Source organism: Somniosus microcephalus, chromosome 1 (assembly GCF_052327205.1).
Source record: "Somniosus microcephalus isolate GS21.2 chromosome 1, FLI_Smic_1.0, whole genome shotgun sequence".
In the NCBI taxonomy this organism is placed as follows: Eukaryota; Metazoa; Chordata; class Chondrichthyes; order Squaliformes; family Somniosidae; genus Somniosus; species Somniosus microcephalus.
In genome coordinates, this window is record NC_140987.1 from 222851865 (window position 1) to 222872315 (window position 20451).

Below are 20451 nucleotides of genomic sequence, written 5' to 3' on the forward strand. Positions count from 1 at the left end.
TAGATGGACCCCATGTGGCCATCAGGGTTCCACGTGTGAATCTGAATGCATACATTAACAGGAAGCGTACCACTCCATAAATGTGTGGATTGTTTCAGATCACAGAAATGTTATCCTCTATTAACATGCCTATTATTCATGGAGCAGCTCAATGCTTTCATTATGCAGCAATCTGCTGTCCTTGCATTACTTGACAGGTCCTAGAGAATGAATGGGGTGGTTTTCATCAGAACAGAGGCAATTATGGGGTGATTTGATAGAGGTGTTTAAAATGAAGGCATGGGGCAGATATGAACAGACTATTCCCAGGGGTTTAGGGGTCTTGAACAAGGAGACATATATACAAGATTAAATGTAAGAGATTTAGGCCAGAGAGCAGAAGAAACTCTTTTGCACTACCAGAGTTAATGATTTAAAGCAGAGACTATGTTAACACTTAAGAATAGGATAGACAGGATTTTGAAGGAATGGGGAATAAAAGGATATGGGAATAGAGCAGGCACATGGGATTAGAACTATTGCTCACCAACACAGACTGATTGGGCCAAACGGCCTGTTTGCATGTTGTAATTTCTATGTTGTCCAGTTAGATCTATGTTAACTAGCAGAGAATTGTGAATAGATAGCGCAAGGAGCGAGTGACTTTAATACTACTTATTTGTGAATGCAAAAGGTTTCCAGGACAGTTTAAAAATAAATTTGTTTTTAAACTAATTTGCTTACCATTCTACAGTTATGGAGGAGCCCAATGTCGGCACTTCAGATGGTGTTATTATGGACACGCTCTGATCTTAAAAAAAAAAAAAATTGCAAATCTGAAATAAAAGGCAAAAATGATGGACGTGATCTTAAATTGGTGGTAGGCAATTCCAGGAACTATGTAATTATGAAATGTCCAAATCAGGATGATGTGTGCAGGGACACTGATCAAGAGAATTGCTCTTACCAGCTTCTTGAGTGTGGCTGCATCCATCTAGTCAAGTGGTGAGCATTTCACCACACTCCTGACTTGAGTTTTGTAGATGGTTGATGAGCTTTGAGGGGTCAGGAGGTGAACTATTCATCTTTACTCAGCCCCTGTTTTACTTTTATAGCCAAGATGTTGATATGGCTGGTCCAGTTTAGCATTGGTCAATGGTGACCCTAAGATGTTGATGAATGGAGATTTGCTGATGGTGCCATTCATGGCCAAGGGGAGGTGGCTGGGATTTCTTTTGCCTGAGTTAGTAATTACCCAGCACTTGTATGATTTGAATATTACCAGATGCCTATCAGCCTAAGCCTGGATGATGTTCAGATCCTGCTGTAGCTTAGCATAGGTTGCTTCATTATCAGGCTTGCAATATTCTTCAACACCTGAAGTCTGGCAGCAATAAGTGTAGCATGCTTTGGAAGAATCGGTGACTTTGGACCTATGGTTCCCAAAGCTCTCCGTTTTCCTTGCCTCCTGTCTGGGTCTGTTGCAGACTAATTAATCAGAGATTGATTGCTATGATTAGTTAACAACTCCATTATCATTGTATTGGGTGACTACCAGGATGGTAGAAGATGAACTAGATGGTCCTTGGTCTTTTTTATCTAGCAATTGCTATGTTTCTGTATACCAATGGGCTTCCTAGTGAATTCTGCAAATTGAATTTGAAGCTTTCTTAAGCAGGTTTAGCCAATTCTAGGTTGAGTGGCCACAAGAGCACATTTAGGCTCCCCATCTCCTTTGAATGTGGAGACCCCCTCCTACTTTAAATATAAAGATTGCCCCATCGCAATTAAATGTGACACTCCTCCCCTTTAAATGTGGAGGAATTCCCCCCCCCCCCCCCCAAAAAAAAAAAAAAAATTTGGCGCACACATTCCCCCGCTTTCAAATACTGGCACAAGCTCCGCTCCAGAGATTTGAGCACATAATCTAGATCGACACTGCAGTGCAGTAATGAGGGAGTGCTGCACTGCTGGTGCAATTTTCAGATGAAATATTAACCTAGGTCCTGTCTGCCCTCTCAGATGGACGTAAAAGATCCCATGGCGTTGAAGAGGAGCAGGCAAGCTCCCCTGGTGCCCCGGTCAGCATTTATCTCTCAACCAAAATAAATCATGATTTTATTGCTGTTTATAGGGCCTTGCTTTGCACAAACCTACATAACAACAGTGACTTCACTTCCAAAAGTATTTCATTGGCTGTGAAACATTTTGGGACATCCTGAAACCTGCTATATAAATGCGAACACTTTCTTTATTATCAGACCTGAAGCATGTTTTTGTTTGAAGTGTTAACTGAGAAAAGGGTCACACTGATGTTGACATCAGCCCAGACCATTTTGCCCTTCCAGCTGCAAGAACGCGACAGCAGCACAGATCCTACATTTAAATATACTTACTTAATTGTGAATATGCAAACAGGCAGAGGCAAACATCAAGAACTCTGGCCTACAATGGCTTCAACATTTTATTATTTGATGCAAGAACTCTGCATCATTCCACCAAATCAATCCATAGTTACTGCAGTATCACAGTAAGTACCTTTTTACTAAGCTGCTTCAATTTAATCTAAATGGAGACCGGGTATGGAAATGTTTGAATAGAGTGTATACAACGTCTATGAGATGGATTGATTATAAAAAAATTAGTGAAGCATAATGCAATTGTTTTTATATCTAGTCATTATAATGCAAATGACTTGATATAAAAGACACAGCCCTGTGATGATTGCCGGGTTAGATTGTCATTTTGAGCATGCACAAAGTTTTAAAATGCTAAAACAGCATAACTTCAGTGAGAGATGAACAGAACCCCCGAGGGGAACAGTGTCAATGGCTAGCAATGGCCATTCATGCCATTTCTCTTCTCCGGGGATTCTACCGAGCATCCACCAAAGTTACAGCGGGAGGTCGGGACAATGCCGGTGCAAATTAAGAGCCTGTACATCTGAGGCTTACAAATAGGATTAATCTTAGGTGACTATGACTTGTTAGACCCCAAATTTTCATATGCAAATGAGTGATTATAAAACTAAGTTTAAAATGCTGTAAACCTCAAATGCCAGAAACTCCTGGTATAGGTAAAGTGTCATGTTATTGTCCAGCTTATACTGTACTTCAGGTACAGCACTTGTAGTGACTATTGAATTTCTTGATCCTGATCATTTTACTTGTATTTCGTTTTAATTTTAATTGAACTAATAGCTCAAAATTCACCCATGGTGTAAACCAAGTGCACAATTCCTGCTCCTGCTTAGACCCTAACTGGCATTAACAATAAACCTTAAATGGTCACATTCAACTTTATTCTAGCCTGAAGGAGATCAAAGTGCTGTAAAAATTCCAAAATACAACTTTATCCATGGTCTGTTCAGTGTCAGTTTAGTTCCATTAGCTACCTGCCATCTCACACATTAAACCACAGCGCAATCCACTCAAACTTCATCTAGCAGCAACAATGCATAACGTGTGCAGCACAGAGGGACTGTTAGTGCAATGTAGAAGCCAAAATGATTCTGATTTAAGTGACAATATGAAGCCTGTCGGGAGGGTCGTGGCCAGTGTAAACTGCTCAGGGAGCTTCATGAGGTCAGCTGATCTTTACTTTTTACTCCTTCCAAACTGGGATCTCCTTAAATATTTGCCTTGGCCCTTCATCTCGCCACAAAGAACAAAACAAAAACAGCAGTGGATGGCTTATGTGATTATGATAAGCCAGGGGAAAAAATCCATTCCAAGTGTATTGGAAAATATTTCTGGAGATCTGTGTAACTGAACCCAATGTAAGATTCAATAAAATTACTGCAATTTAGATTCACGGTTTTGCACAAAAAGGAAAAAAAAGGGGAAGTTTCCCCCATGACCCACAGAGCCTAGAAGTGGGGCTGAAATGCAGTCTCTTTTTTTTAATATACTGTATAAGTACCGTTCCCCAAGCTAGAATAGTGAGCTGAATTTATTAAAATTATTACTTAGCTCTAGAGTCCCGCTGGGGCTCAGGAAAAACATGGACAAATTTGAAATTAGCCAGGGCTCCCATTCTTGACCACGATCAGAGAGTCCTACTAGAAAGCACTGAGACATAGGATGAGGGCAGAATTAGATTCGCATTTGATTCAATAGCCTGCCAAGATATCCAATCACCTCATGTGGGCTACTTGGGCAAAGAGGTACTTGTCTCACCTCAACAGGGGGAGGGGGAAAACAACATTCTCCCTCCCCCCACTGCTACCACCGTTTCTGAAATCTGCATTCCTGCTGTGCAATTTAATAAGAAAATCAGGAAGTGTGTATAACCCCTTCAAGGTCTACCAACAATACAAAACTTTCAGGAAGTCGATCCGGCAGCACATTTGGAAGCCATATGCCTAGAATTCCATTGTTAGGCACAAGGGTTAGAAATGCTGCATCGAGTTATGTACCCTTCCCTTTGAAGTGCTGAAGTCCGCATGTGTGTCTTCATAATTAAATATTAACCAGCAGACTAAGTGGGGCTGCTTCAGAAGGTCACCCTCTGCACCAACAATAGCACTACATATGCACACACAACCGAAACTTGTACATTAGGACAACAGCATATTTAAACTTTTAATTACTACTAGGTAAGCACCCTCTAATGTACATTTTCTAACATAAACCACAAACTATTAGTAGACACTTATATAAAAGTTAGACTTGTTCATGGAAAGGCTTATACTGTACTACACCACTATAAAAACATTATTCTTTGTGTGGATTGAATATTAGCTATTCATTTACAGCAGATTTCTAAACCTATATAACACTTGAGGTGAAAGTACATCGTGTGACATATATTCTTATCCAATAATAGTTGTATTTTAAACTTCCTCTATCAAGTCAACTATAAACAAGGGACTTTGGCAAGCACCAAGTTAACTGTTTAAATTGTATAGTCACCAAAGTAAAAACATGTCTGATGTTTTCTACAATTTCACAAAATACGCACCTGCCAGCCCATTTCCATACTGACTGCCAAGTGCCCAGATTTTGGTACAGTCACAAAGCATGCATCAAGAGCCTGCAATAATAAGTCCCCACAGAATAAAAAGTTACATCTTAATCTTCATAGACCAGCTTAAATCTCTGAACAAGTGCTGTAATAGTGGCGTCCTAGTGAATCATCGAACAATATCTAAGATATGCAAACATCAGGGGATGACAAAATTAACCAGATTTTCTAAGTCAATAATGGCTTAATTCTTCAACAATCAAGCAACAAGCTGCATTGTCAAAGTACAAGAGAACACCCTGTGCACACTAACCAGCACGAATCTTATTTTTCAGACCAATACCATTTCTGAATAATGTCTATTCTAATTTATCCTCAACTGTGGTGGAGCACAGCCAGCGAGTGCAAGAGACAAGGCTGAAGTGTTGTCTTCAGCCAAAAGTGCCGAGTGGATGATTCCACTCCCCCTCCTCCTCCTCAGGCCCCCAGTGTCCAGCCAATTTGGTAAATTCCACGAGACATTAATGAGTGACCGAGTGCATTGGACACAGCAAGGGCTATGGGCCCCGAAAATCCCACCTGTAGTGCTGAAGACCTGTGCAACAGAGTTAAGCCAAGCAGCTCCAGTACAGCCGTGACACTGGTATTTTATGGAGGAATGTCCAGGTATGTCCTATCCACAAAAAGCAGGATCTAGCTAACCGATCCAATTCCCTTAGCAGTCTCCTCCCAATCCCAGTAAAGTAGTGGAAGGAGTCTTTAATAGTGCCATCAAGCGAGACCTGCTCACCAATAACCAACTTATGGATGCACAGTTCGGACCCTGCCATAACCACTCCAGACCTTATTGTAGCCTTGATTCAGATGTGGATGCGAGAGCTGAATGACAGAGGAAAATTGAAAGCATGTCTAGGCCTAGTATGGCTTCCCAGCATCCTGCAGCTGATGGTTGGGGTGCATGGAGGGTTATTGCTGAGACCAAAGTCTAAGCGAGGACACTTTTTATTTCAACAGCCTGCATTACCTAATGAACTCTCCACGTCTGCAACACATCTGTAAATACAAAAGAGGTAATAATTTTAATAAGTATGCATACTTTTTGGGGCTGTAGTTACTTGTTGAAGGGTGTTTGTTAAATTTATTTTTGTATGATTTATTGGCTTATAGTAATGATGGGAAAATTGGGTCAATGATGAGTTGAAACTCCTCCTCTCTGCACACGTGAAAAGAATGAAAGAACTTGCATTTATATAGCGCCTTTTACAACGTCAGGATGCCCCAAAGCGCTTTACAGCCAATGAAGTACTTTTCGAAGTGCAGTCACTGTTGTAATTTAAAGAGCTGTTGTCAGCGTAGAACGCCTCACTGGCCCTCACCTCCTTCATTTTGGTGTGCGCAAAGTTGTCTGAGGCTGAGCATTTCGCCAGTGGCTTAAGAACAGTTGAGAACGTCTTCTGTTTGATCTGTCATCACATCTGCGGAGAGTCACCATTAATGGAACCCAGTGATCAAGCAGCTGATGCAGCTGGTGTTGTGTCTGAGAGTAATAAGACACAAGACTGCAGGGGGAACGGTACAACAGGTGTTTACTCAACATGGCTCACTCTGGAACTGAACTGTACAGATTACTACTTAGTGCTAAATACAGATGTGGTTACTGCAGTATACATGAGCTGTAAAAAGTAGTTCCCCCCCCCCCCCCCCTTAAAGGTACATACATTACAATTCCTTCCCTCTTAGATTAACAGTACCATAACACTCATTTAACAATTCAATATCAAACTAATTACAATTAACACTTTAACATACAACGTTAGCTGAAAATAGTCCATTTATATATTCAGTCTTTGGGGAGGCTTCCTGATCCTTTCTGGATAGCGCCTTTCCTGAGTGTCTCGCTCTTGGTGCGGAGGCGATTCTGGCACCCTGTCGTCGGTTGGGTCATCACCGGAACGCCCTTCTTTGGATTAAAAATGGAGACAAGAGGCTGGTGGTCAGTCAGCAAGGTGAATTTCTGCCCGTGCAGATAGTGATTGAACTTTTTCACTCCCCACACTAGACTGAGGGCCTCCCTGTCAATCTGGGCGTAGTTACGCTCGGCTGAGGTTAGTGATCGTGAAGCAAAGGCTATTGGCCTCTCTGAGCCGTCCGAGAATTTGTGCGACAGCACCGCTCCAATGCCGTAGGGTGACGCATCACATGCCAACCGATTTGGTAGTGCTGGGTTGAAATGGGCCAATACCTCTTTTTTGATGTGATTAGTGTTTTGCTCTTCTGGAAAGTTCGTTTACATTCGTCACTCCACTTCCATGGCACCCCAGTTTGCAGTAGGGTGTTCAGTGGGTGTAGTATTGTAGACAAATTTGGCAAGAACTTATGGTAGTTGTAAAGTCTGTGGGTTGTGCAGTTAATAAATACACAGACTTCAGAAGTAACAAACAAACAGGTCTTTACTATTCGAAGGTCCGGGCGAATCTGCCCCAGCAATCATGCCACAACACTTGTATACTGGTGTGGTCACTATCGGTATTACAGTATACAGAAGCCAAACAAATAGTGCCACCCGAAAGTAGTCCTCTTAAAGGTGAACGGTTACATTCAATAGTTCCTTTAAAGGTAGACGGGTACATACACTACAATCCTCCCTTTTTAGCTTATTACTTACTAAGTCCATAGTGAACATACATTCTAACATATATACAGGTTTATGTAAGACAGTTCATAGATTCAGTCTTTCCGGGGGTTTCCGGATTCTGTCAGGATAACGCCGCAGTGGTGTCGTCATTTCAGGCGGGCTAGGAGGTGCTTCTGGCAAGGTCGATTCGGCTTGAAAAGCCGTGTCAGGTTCAGCAGACTCCAGTATCACTAGATCGGAAGTAGGTGTTCTGGGTATCTCAGTTTCAACATCACCCGGATAAGGTGGTGAAGTCGGTGGCCTATTTGTGGCGGACCCTATGATTTGGTCAACATGGCGCCTTATTATATTGTCTCCAATGTCCACGGTGTACATAAATGGCCCCAGCCTTTTCCCAATAGTTCCAGGCTGCCATTTCTCAGTACGGTAGTCCTGGGCCAAAACTCGTTGACCGATCTGGAAAGATCTAGTGACCCTGTCGTTCATGCCCTGGAATTGCCGGTTCTCTACGTCTCTTCTGACGTTTGGTTTTAGTAAATCCAGCCGGCATCTTAGGCGTCTATTACAGAACATCATTGCGGGAGTTTGATTTGTGACCGCATGTGTCGCATTTCGGTATGCCAACAAAAAGCTATCCACCTTATGTTGCAGACTTATATTTTCATTACTCATGGCCTTTACGGCCTTCTTGAAGGTCTGGACAAACCTTTCAGCCAATCCATTTGAGGCGGGATGGTATGGGGCTGACGTGTAATGTTTAACCCCATTGCTCTTTAAGAATTTCTTGAATTCTTCGGACACAAATTGTGGTCCATTATCAGAACAGATCTGTTCCGGCAGGCCATTCCGAGCAAACATAGTCCTTAACACTGCGATGGTTTTTTCCGTCGTGGTGGCGGTCATCTTAATTACTTCCGGCCACTTGGAGTGGGCATCCACCGCTATTAGAAACATCGAGTCCATAAATGGACCAGCAAAGCCGATGTGTACTCTTTGCCAAGGCGATGAGGGCCACTCCCATGGATGCAGAGGAGCCTGGGGTGGCGCGTTCTGAACCCTCTGACATCCTAGGCAGTTCTTCGTGATCTCCTCTGTCTCTATCAATGCCTGGCCACCACACAAACGCTCTTGCTAGATTTTTCATCTTTACTCCCCCCAGATGTCCTTCGTGCAGCTCCTTTAGCACTTTCTTTTGGAGTTTGGGTGGAATCACCACTCTAGATCCACACATCAGGGTTCCTCGACACACTGACAGTTGTTCTTTCCTCTGTGCAAATGCTTGCAGTGTTGGTTCGCTCTGTGCTGGCCATCCCTCCACCGTTACATCATAGACTCGTGAAAGAGTCGGGTCATTCCTTGTCTCATTCTCAATCATTGAGTTTGTTATCGGTAGACACTCCACTATGGATGAGTGGAACAACTCTACTGGGTCCACTATACTCGCTTCTTCTACCATCGGCAATGGCAAGCGTGACAACCCATCAGCATTTCCATGCTGTTTAGACCTTTTGTACTCAATTTCGTATTGGTGTGCCCCAAGTAACACGGACCACCTTTGTGCTGTCATGGTGGAAACGGCCTTATTTGCGTTGAATATGGACACCAACGGCTGGTGGTCTGTCAGCAATGTGAACTTTTTACATTGTAGGTAATGGTTGAATTTCTTCAAGCCCCACACAAGACTGAGGGCCTCCCTATCTATTTGGGCGTAATTTCGCTCCGCGGGTGTCAATGATCGGGACGCGAAAGCCACTGGCCTTTCCGAGCCATTTGGTAGCCTATGCGAGAGTACTGCCCCAATTCCGTACGGGGAAGCATCGCAAGCTAGACGAAGGGGTAATGCTGGGTTGAAATGAGCCAACACTTCTTCAGAGGTAATCAACTCCTTGCTTCTGCGAAAAGCCTTTTTGCATTCCTCACTCCACTTCCATGGTGTTTCTTTCCGCAACAGGTCATTCAGTGGATGCAGTACCGTGGATAAATTTGGCAGAAACTTGTGATAGTAATTAATCAACCCCAAGAATGATCTTAACTGTGATACGTTTCCTGGGGCGGGGGCCTTCACGACCGCTTCTATCTTTTCAGGTGACTTATGCAGTCCCTCTCGGTCAATGACATGACCGCAGTATGAGATCCGTTTTTGGAAGAACTCACACTTCTTGCGATTAACCCGAAGGCCATACTCCTTCAACCTGGTGAGTACCAGTTTCAAATTCGTGAGGTGTTCTTCCTCATCTTTTCCCGTGATTAAAATGTCATCTAAGTAGCACTGCGTGCTTGGAATTCCTTGTAACACCTGTTCCATGGCCCTCTGCCAAATTGCTGGCGCCGAAGCTACCCCAAAGACCAGTCTATTGTAGCGATACAAGCCTCTGTGAGTGTTGATGGTGAGGTACTGGCGTGACTCTTCCTCGACCTCCATCTGTAGATATGCTTGAGCCAGATCTATTTTCGTGAAATGTTTCCCTCCAGCCAACGAAGCAAAGATATCTTCAATCCGCAGAAGCGGGTATTGTACCGTGTGAAGCACCGGATTCACAGTAATCTTGAAATCTCCGCAGATACGGACCTTCCCAGGTCCCCCAGGCTTATTACTCGGTGAGGACTTCATGACGGGAACAATGGGCGTGGCCCACTCCAGTCCACTTTTGACAGAACCCCTGATCGTTCAAGTTCTTCCAGTTCTGCCTCCACAGCTGGTCGTATTGCGTAAGGAACTGATCTGGCCTTAAAAAACTTTGGGCTTGCATTTTCTGCAATCTTAACCTTTGCTTTAATACCTCGCAGCGTTCCCAGTCCTTGCTGGAATACCTCCTTAGCTTCGTCCAATATTCTGGACAACCGTTCAGGTTTGACATCCTCTTTTTCGGAATCCACCGTCATGGTGTTTAGGGACTGCCAGTCCAATTTTATTTTTCGGATCCACTCCCGTCCCAGAAGTGTTGGTCCTCCCTCAGGCAATACATACAGGTCCAACCGGTGATGATGATCTTTATCCTTGTATCTCACCTTGACTTCTATCGTTCCGATGGGGAATACTTTGTGCCCCGTGTATGTCTGTAGTACTAGTTCCGTATCCCGTAGTGGAATATGCTTGAAAAATTTCTTATAGTCATGCTTAATCATGACCGTCAACACCGATCCGGTGTCCACTTCCATTTTTACTTGGACCTTTGCAATCTGTAGCGTTATCCAGATAATTTGTCGGTCAGCTTCATTGCTCACGTTGTGAATTCTCAGACTGTCCAGTCCTTTGCATTTGGAGTGTGAGACCGACTTCTGTTCCCTCAGACTCTTCTTAGTCACCTCTTGTACCTTTTCCGTACCATTTTTGTGGTGACTTATTGTTGTATGTTGCTCCTGACCGGCATACCTTAGCTATGTGCCCGATCTTGCCACATTTCCTGCATTCTTGGTTTTTACCCCAGCATTGATTCTGGTCGTGTGTTGTCTTCCCACAACGGTAGCATTTTGTTGTGCTCGAAGTAATTTGGTCCACCCCTAGTGCCGCCGCCTTTAGCTGCATTTCCGCCATTCCTTTCGCTGCGGCTTCATGCGATGCAGCTATGAGGACAGCCCTGTCCAGTGTGAGGTCATTTTCTTCCAGTAGTCGCTTCTGCGTTCCTTCTTTGGACAATCCGCATACGAACTTGTCACGCAGTGCCTCCGTCAGATTCCCTCCAAACTGGCAGTATTTCGCTAGCCTACGCAGTTCGACCAAGTATTCCGCATTGCTTTCGTCTTTCCTCTGCGTTCTTGCGTAGAATTTGAATCATTCAGCCAGCATCAACGGTGTAGGGTTCTAGTGATCCTTCAGCGCTGCTACAATATCATCGAAAGTCTGATCTGCCGGTTTAGCTGGTGAGAGAAGATGCTTCAACACCCCGAATGTTTTCGCACCCATCATGTTAAGTAAGGTTAAAGCTTTTTCCTCCTTAGCTATTTTGTTAGCCTTACAATGTATCTCAATACGTTCTACGTACGTGGCCCAGTCTTCTATCTCCGAATTGAACTCGTTGATGTCCGCCCGCTTAGGCATCTTTCTTTCCTTGGGTACAACACAAGTATTTCTTCAAGTATTCTTATTTATTTGTTTATTTCTAAGATGGCGGTTTTCCTGCGAAAATGGCGGTTTTCCGCTCTTTCCTTCTCGCCCCGCCCACTTCAATCGTCTTCCCCGCCTAATGGCGGCTTCCCGCGTTTCTTCCCTGGTGGAAGGGGTACGCTTTCCCCACAGCGGACAGGTTCAGCCGCTGGGCTGGCTTCCGCACAGCTCCCCTTACTCGGCTCTGTCTTTTCCTCCCGCCCGCACGGCTCTACCGGCGCTGGGTACACCCCGTTAACGGAGGACAGTTCAGCCGCTGGACTGGCTCTCGCGCAGTCTCTCACCCCGTTTTTGGCTGTGTCTCTCTCCCACTCCCGCACGTTCGGTTTTGCCAGCTCTGAGTACCCCGTTGGTGGAGAACAGCTCAGCCGCTGGACTGGCTCCTCGCAGTCTCTCTCTCCGCACCCGGCTCTCACCCGCACGGTTCCCGTTCGCCTCCCCAGCCCTCTCGCAGACCGGTGTTTCCCTCCCCGGCTGCGGCTGGGTTTCTCTTCCCGCGCCTACTCGCAGGCTCAGCGCTTCGTGGCTGTGGTCGCTGCCCGGAGTTTTCCCGCCGATCGCGGTCCGGCTGTCACCCGACGCCGTTGGACCCGACTTTTGGCCGGCACAGCTCCCCCTCGACCGAGGTCGAGTGCTCTGCCCTTACACCTTCCCCTACTCACCGTTTCGTCGGCCGCCTTGTTTCTTGCTGGTCGGCTCACTCCGCACCGTGGCAGAAGGGTAGTCAGTGCCTGTTGCTGATACAGCTTTTGTTGTTAGTCTTCCTGCTTTCTGTTGTTGCAGCCTCGTGTTTTCTTTTGGTAGCACGACGAGGGCGGTTGTCTCTCTTCGACGCTCTTCGTTGCTTTTGGTAGTCTTGCCGCAGGGTACGATCGGACTCGTCGCCACTGTAAAGTCTGTGGGTTGTGCAGTTAATAAATACACAGACTTCAGAAGTAACAAACAAACAGGTCTTTACTATTCGAAGGTCCGGGCGAATCTGCCCCAGCAATCATGCCACAACACTTATATACTGGTGTGGTCACTATCGGTATTACAGTATACAGAAGCCAAACAAATAGTGCCACCCGAAAGTAGTCCTCTTAAAGGTGAACGGTTACATTCAATAGTCCCCTTAAAGGTAGACGGGTACATACACTACAGTAGTAGTTTACCAGCCCGAGGAACGACCTCAGTTGTGACACGTTTTCTGGTGCTGGAGCCTTGACTACTGCCTCAATCTTTTCTGGGGACTTGTGTAACCCCTCTATCGATAACGTGGCCACAATACGAGATCTGTTTTTTTTTTAAAAACTCGCATTTGGGGCGGTTAGCTTGGAGCCCATATTCCTTCAATCTCATAGTGGTGCGCCCCTAGAAAGAGTGACCATCTTTGTAGTAGTTGCGCAGTCCGTTTCGCTGGACCACCGCGACTGGAAAGCCAAGCCTGGCTCTCAACAGCCTCCCCCGCAATTCTCGAGTCTCTGCTGGATGACTGGGCGGTTGCCCGTGGTCGACGCCCGTGTCTCTGGCCTTGACCTCCAATCTACTGGTCTCCAGGAACGAATCCCTGGGAGGCGATGCAGAGTTGCAGGTAGGATCGAATTTGTCTCGTCGCCAATGTTGTGTCTGAGAGTAATAAGACACACTGCAGGAGAACGGTACAACAGGTGTTTACTCAACGTGGCTCACTCTGGAACTGAACTGTACAGGTTACTACTCAGTGCTATATACAGGTGTGGTCACTGCCGGTACTACAGTATACATGAGCTGTCAAAAGTAGTTCTCCCCCCCCCCCCCCCCCCCCCTTAAAGGTGTATATACATTACAGCTGGGGCGTGTCCTCTCCAGCAGCAGCAGCATGATTGGCTAAAACATTGAGACACATCACAAAAGTGAGTATGTAATTTGGATGTCTCAAGAGTTGGGTATTTACATAAAAATGCTGCCCAAATTTAAATTTTGTTCAACAGGCATCATTTCTGTGGGTTTTTTTGTATGGCTGCAAGTTTTGAATATGCTGCAGAAAGCAGAACTTGACAGATTCTACACACGGTATCTCTGCCATTCTGAACATAAATGGCAGCACAAAGATTGGGCAAACACCTCCATCATTGAGGAAGGATGCTGATAAAAGCACAGCTGGCTTGTCCAAACTTTGCAGTGAATGTTGGCTCCCAAAATGCACCTCTCTTGGCGAGTTCAAAGGAGGGGAAAATTTGAGACGCAGCCTGTTCTAGTTAAATATGATCAACTTTGTAGTGCCAGCAGAGCGCTGTAGTGGACTGGTTAGGCTGACGTGCTGCTGTGCACAAAGGAGATCCGAACTTCGAAAGCCAGTGGCTGGAAACTGCAGCAGCACTGAGTAGAGAAAGCTCAACCTACCGGTGAAAACTACTGCTGCTTATATGTGGGCGGCTTTCCGTGCACACGTTGGCCTCGTTAGCCACGTGCACACGTTGGCCTCGTTAGCCACCTGTATTGATATACAATTGGAGAAGGGAACTACAAATATGACCTGAGATCACTTCTGGCTATGTGGCTTGGTGACAAATTTTTCTTTATAACGCTCTGTGAAGCCCCTTGGGATGTTTTACTACGTTAAAGGCGCTATATAAATACATCGTGTTGTTGTAGAATCTGGGTGACTGTTCTTCCAATTGATGAACGTCTCTAGTATCTCTCAATCTTTCTAATTTTGCAGAGAAAAAATGACTACACACTTTTGAAAGCCGAGTCGGAGCGTGAACAGTGATTTATCATGAACTTAAACTCGGATCACCAATCCATTCCTGCATTTAAGAATGGATTGAACATTGTGATCTGCTGTTTGTCAATCAGCAGTGGGATGTGTATGATGCATGTTGGATAATGAATCCCAAGTTATATAATAGATAATTGAAACAGACACTGCCAAAATATTCTTGTACCATGCTTTGAGCTTTTGACAACTATAAAGATTAGTTCTGCACAAATCCACAGTGTATTTCAGCCTTCCAGTAACATGATTTTACTGTAAAACAAGTAGAGCATTTATCCTTGCAGTGTGCTAAACTTCCTTCAATAAATCTGGCACTAGTTTTGAGAATCTCTGAACACATTGCCTTATAACCAATTACTGTGGCAGTAATACTATCAGTATGTTCAGATGTCATATTGTGTAATATGAAATCTGTAACTGGAAGCTTTATATCGAACTAACACTTTTAACACAATGAAAAATAGCAATAAAACAAAGTGCAGTTTGCTCAGTTAAATTCCTTTTGATGTTTTGAAGTTACAGTACATTCTGAATCTGTCACAAGTCTCCGATTTACTGGTTGGATAAGTCTGTCTTTCCAATCCACAGAACAGCAAACTTTTGTCAATGTGGATGGGTTCACTGCTATAACACCTTGTGGACTCATTCACAGTAGTTGGGAGAAACACGGCTGAATGCAATTGCTGAGTAGGCAGGGCCTGACCACTAAAGCTGGATTGCTGACTGAGGCAGTGACCCTGATCCCAGCCATTCTTTTATAGGTCCAATGCAGTGTAGATAACCGGATCCTTACTGCATTATAATCACTGATTAACCTATTTGACTGATTACAGCCCTGCTTTCTGCATACTGACATCTCCTGGCAGAACTGAAATTTAACAGGCTGCAAGCGCCAGAATATTACTTCTGTAAAACAAACTGATGCTGCATAATTTAGTTTTTTTTGGTATAAGACAGTTATTGAAATTCGAATTAATTCACAGGGTGCAAACATGTAAACTCTATTGTTTACTTGGTAACTTTTCCCTCTCTAGTTCCTCTTCGTTTGCCACCAGCTTTTCTTGTTGGACAGGAGTGGGGTGATCACTAAGTACTCCTGCTTGGTTGATGTGATTGTCCATTTGTGTCTCCCTCAGGTCCTGTCAGTGCTTCAAGGCCTGAGGTCTGCTTCTATCCAGTGCTTTAGCTGGCTGTCCACGTGATAATGTTGCAACTTAGGGTAGGGAAGGGAATAAAGTTTGACTTTCGGTGCTATGATTTGAAGCATTGACTCTTCGTCACCTCATTCCCTGAACGGAAGCTTTAGGAGCCCAAAGCTGAACTTTCAAATTTGCCAATTTTAAATGAATAAATTGCTGAGCCCTGATTTGTATTCCACAGCAAACATTCATTTTGTATAGGGCTAATTCTTCTTGAAGTCATTGAAAGCCTGCATCAGCAGACAATTTCATTTACCCTTTTCTTTTGCAAAAACATATAATTTTGAATATGTAATGCACAAACTTAGTTGATTCCCTAAAGGTCCAATTCTGGCAAATTACTGCTTTTGGCTCGGGCATCATACTAATTACTGCAGTTAATTTTGTAGAGAAAATAAATGTGGCCAGAAGCACATTTCCTAGTGGAATACTGATGTAGAAGTAATTCAATTTGCAAATATTTTTGAAAAGATAGAATATAGAAAAGTTCCCTTCAACTTCACCTAGGAGTGTAATAATTCAGGTACTGTGATGTATTGTGTTGCAGTTTATTATTTTCTAGAGAAATGGAAAGCAGAATCTAACTCTTGTAATTGAAATTGAAGAGCACATCTGCAGACTGTTCAAATATGTGTTGAAATAATGGGTAACTTTAACCTATCCAGAGCTAAATTGTTAGAACACATCTGAGGGCGGTTTAAATAGGGAGGCATTACTAGAATGCATTTGTCTTTTCAACAACGGCAGCTTGCATTCATATAGCACCTTGTAACGTAGTAAAACATCCCAAGGTGCTTCACAGGAATGTAATCAGCCAAAAATTGCAACTGAGCCAAAGAAGGCGTTATTAGGACAGGTTTAGCGAGGGAATTCCAGAGCTCGGGGCCGAGGCAGCTGAAGGTACAGTTGTCAATGGTGTGGCGAAGGGAGTGAGGGGTGCACAAAAGGCCAGAGTTGGAGGAACACAGAGCTGTCTGAGAGTTGCAGGGCTGGAGGAGGTTACAGAGATGGGGAGGGGCGAAGCCATGAAGGGATTTGAACACTAGGATGAGAATTTTTAAATCCGAGTTGGTGGACCGGAAGCTAATGTAGTTCAGCGAGCATAGGGGTAATGGGTGAATGGGACGTGGTGAGATTTAAGATATTTTTCTGAGTCAGTATATCATAAGCTCTATAGGAAAGTTGCAATATTTTCAGCTCTTTTCTGGGTAATGAACTGGAGCAGGTCAGCAACATAAAGATAAGAGAAAAATAGGGATCAATGATAACACTGTTAAAATAGAAGGGAAAAAGCTCAAAAAATAAGTTTATTGAAGAGCCATCTACAGAGAGATGAAAGCCAACAGGTGCAAATCAAGGTGCCTGATTTTCCTAATCATATTTCCTCCCTTTTCCGAGCGAGCCCCTGTCTAGTGAAGCTCTGACTAGGAACTGAACAGATTGAAAAATCAGAAGTTGTAGCCTTCCCACTTTTGGGGTGTTCCTCTTTTGCCATTGCTTAGCGATGACTTGGGTCATAGGTGTGTATAGATTATTATATCTATGTAAAAGGAAGAGAAAATACATACTGAATGGGAATTCGTTCTATGTATAATCAAGTTTTGGAAGGCAAATGTGGCCTGAATCTTGATGAAACTTAAATGAAATGCTTGGCAAAAGTTTCATGAAATCTGCAAGTTTCACAGTTAATTGTAATTTTAATTCTTTTAGATGGATGGAAGCCTGTTTGCATGAAGAATTGCCCCCGACCACAGAGCTTGAAGAAGGACTGAGAAATGGAGTCTATCTTCTCAAACTTGCAAAGTTCTTTGCTCCTAAATTGGTGTCTGACAGAAAGATCTATGACATTGAACAAACAAGATTTAAGGTACCTAAATAGTTTGTCATTACAGTATATTGGAATGGTAGACCTCTATCATAACAGCCTACCAATTGTTCTACTGTGGCGTATAACAGTCTTTTATCTGTGCCTTCACCTTCCTCTTCTGAAGTTGGCAACTTATTCTGGGGTATCATTTATAGGTGCCAGCAGCTCTCCAATACCTCACTGAAGTTTCCATTTTTTTTTCTTTTTCCCTTCCAATTTTATTCTCTCATCGCCTGAAGGTGGTGACTTATACCAGGGCATGGATCCATGAGCCCTGGCAGCCCTTCAATACTGCAATAAGTGTCCATTCGTTGAGTCTAGATGGTGAGTTTCGGCAGACAGTTAGGCCATGGGGCATATTACAGTCCTCACACAAGTGCAAGTTTTAGCACTAGTCATTAGTAGTGGCAACCTCGTCTGAATTATTGTTTTGCTTTTCCTTTTCCCTACGCCACCCGCCACCCCCCCCCCCCCCCCCCCCCAAAAAAAAAAAACTAGCGACATTGAAACCAATTGTAGTGGCCCATCACTGCCAAAGTTAGGTTAACTATTTCTAGACAGATTAGAAATCAAATTTGACAATTCCTTGCTCAATACTACACGATGTAGTACATTTACCCTGCCATTCAGGTTTCCATTGTAATTCAAAGTGCGTCTTCATGCAAGCATCTTTAATTTTGTTTTCCTTCAAGTTCCAAAGTGTAATAGAAACATAGAAGATAGGAGCAGGAGTAGGCCATTCGGCCCCTCGAGCCCGCTCCGCCATTTAATGAGATCATGGCTGATCATCCAAATTAAGTACCCTGTCCCTGCTTTCTCCCCATATCCCTTGATCTCTTTAGCCTCAAGAAATATATCCAACTCCTTCTTGAATATATTTAATGAATTGGCCTCAACTGCCTTGTGTGGTAGAGAATTCCACAGGTTCACCACTCTCTGGGTGAAGAAATTCCTCTTCATCTCTGTCCTAAATGGCTTACCCCTTATCCTTAGACTGTGACCCCTGGTTCTGGACTCCCCTGCCATCAGGAACATCCTTCCTGCATCTAGTCTGTCTAGTCCTGTTAGAATTTTATAAGTTTCAATGAGATCCCCTCTCATTCTTCTAAACTCTAGCGAATATAAGCCTAATCGACCCAATCTCTCCTCATACGTCATTCCTGCCATCCCAGGTATCAGCCTGGTGAATCTTCGCTGCACTCTCTCCATGGCAAGAACATCCTTCCTCAGATAAGGCGACCAAAACTGCACACAATACTCAAGGTGCAGTCTCACCAAGGCCCTGTACAACTGCAGCAAGACTTCCTTGTTCCTGTGCTCAAATCCTTTCACTATGAAGGCCAACATACCATTTGCCGCCTTAACCACCTGCTGCACCTGCATGCTTACCTTCAGTGACTGGTGCACCAGGACACCCAGGTCTCGTTGCACTTCCCCTTCTCCCAATCTATTGCTGTTCAGATAATAATCTGTCTCTGTTTTTGCCACCAAAGTGGATAACCTTGCATTTATCCACATTGGGCAGATGCATGGCAAATGCATGTGTATGTTGTGTATTTTGAATGTGTATTAGAATTGTCCCACATGGGATACCGTAGTGGTGATTTGCAATGCACTATGGGAAATGTAGTGCATTGCGTGAAGAAGCACATTGTAAATAAAATGGCCGTTAACTAAACTCTCCACCCCGGAGTCGTCCTCCTTTATAATTGTTATATAGGTAAGGGTATAAAACCCCTTGAGACACAACAAAACTGGCGACGAGGACAACGGACTTGCGCATCACTTTGCACTGGAATCGGCGATGTGTAAAGTAAGAAGTTCCTGTCTTTTCTTAATGGCGCGCCCGCAGTTTAGGGCTGATGCAATCGCCTCGTAAAGGTGGCGGTTCGTGTGTTACACAAATAAGGGGGAGAGTAACGATACAGTGAAACGAAGTGGAGGAAAAGGACTGTATTTAAAAAAAAAAAAAAAAAAAAAAAATTTAAAAATAAATTTAAAAAATGGCTATGCTAACCGGAGCATTTGGACCATTTGATGAAATGGCAGAGCAATGGAGTGCTTATACAGAGCGTTTCGGATTTTTCGTGACTGCAAATGGCATTAAAGATGACGTGAAAGTGACGACGTTCCTCAGTGTGATCGGAGCAAAAATATTTGGCTTGTTACGGAGTTTGATGCACCCGGATAAGCCCGGCGCTAAGACATATGATCAGATTGTGGAAGTTTTGGAAACACATTTTGCACCCAAGCCGCTGCTGATTGCCGAGAGGTTCAGGTTTCACAAACGAAACCAAGGGGAGGGTGAGTCCATAGCCGAATATGTTGCAGTGCTAAAGAAGCTAACTGAGCATTGTGAGTTTGGTGAAACTCTAAATGACACTGTCCGTGATAGGTTTGTGTGTGGATTAAGATGTGAAGCAACACAGAAGCGCTTGCTCACGACTGACAAACTGACGCTTAAATCAGCAGTGGAGCTCGCTGTGTCTATGGAGTTAGCAGCTAAAGATGCACAGCTGTTGGGGGCTGCAACAAGAGTGCACAAGATAGCAGCTACACCGGATAAACATGCAAGGGGCGCCAGAGAGTGTTACAGATGTGGAAGGTTAGGTCATCAGCCATCTGACTGCTGGTGTAAAGACCTGACCTGTCGGAAATGTGAAAAGAAAGGACACATTGAACGTGTGTGTAAAGGACAAAGCAAACAATCCTACACAGGGACACAAACAAACAAGGAAACACATCCAACTGGCGTTCTTAAAAAGAAAAACCTACACCTGGTGAAACAAGAACAGGAAGACAGTGACACAGACTCTGATGGGGAGCTGAATCTCCATGTGTTAACGGTGAATGGAGGCTCATCAGGCTATGGAGTCACTCCACTACTAGAGGGAATACCGGTCAAAATGGAGCTGGATATGGGGGCCGCTGTCTCCTTGATTTCAGAGAAGATATTCAAAG

General features: G+C 44.1%; 1 protein-coding gene across 2 annotated transcripts in view; it reads left to right on the plus strand.

The window, feature by feature from the left end:
- Nucleotides 1-20451, plus strand: part of iqgap2 (IQ motif containing GTPase activating protein 2) — a 385400-nt gene that overhangs the window by 122267 nt on the left and 242682 nt on the right. The window contains exons 1-2 of one of the 2 annotated variants that reach the window (XM_085990687.1): nt 5919-6014; nt 17334-17490. In XM_085990687.1, the coding sequence (XP_085846813.1) occupies nt 17338-17490 (153 nt within the window). In that variant the 5' untranslated portion in view covers nt 5919-6014; nt 17334-17337. Of the gene's footprint in view, nt 1-5918; nt 6015-17333; nt 17491-20451 lie in introns of those variants that run through there. The other variant, XM_085990677.1, reaches the window with a different exon arrangement.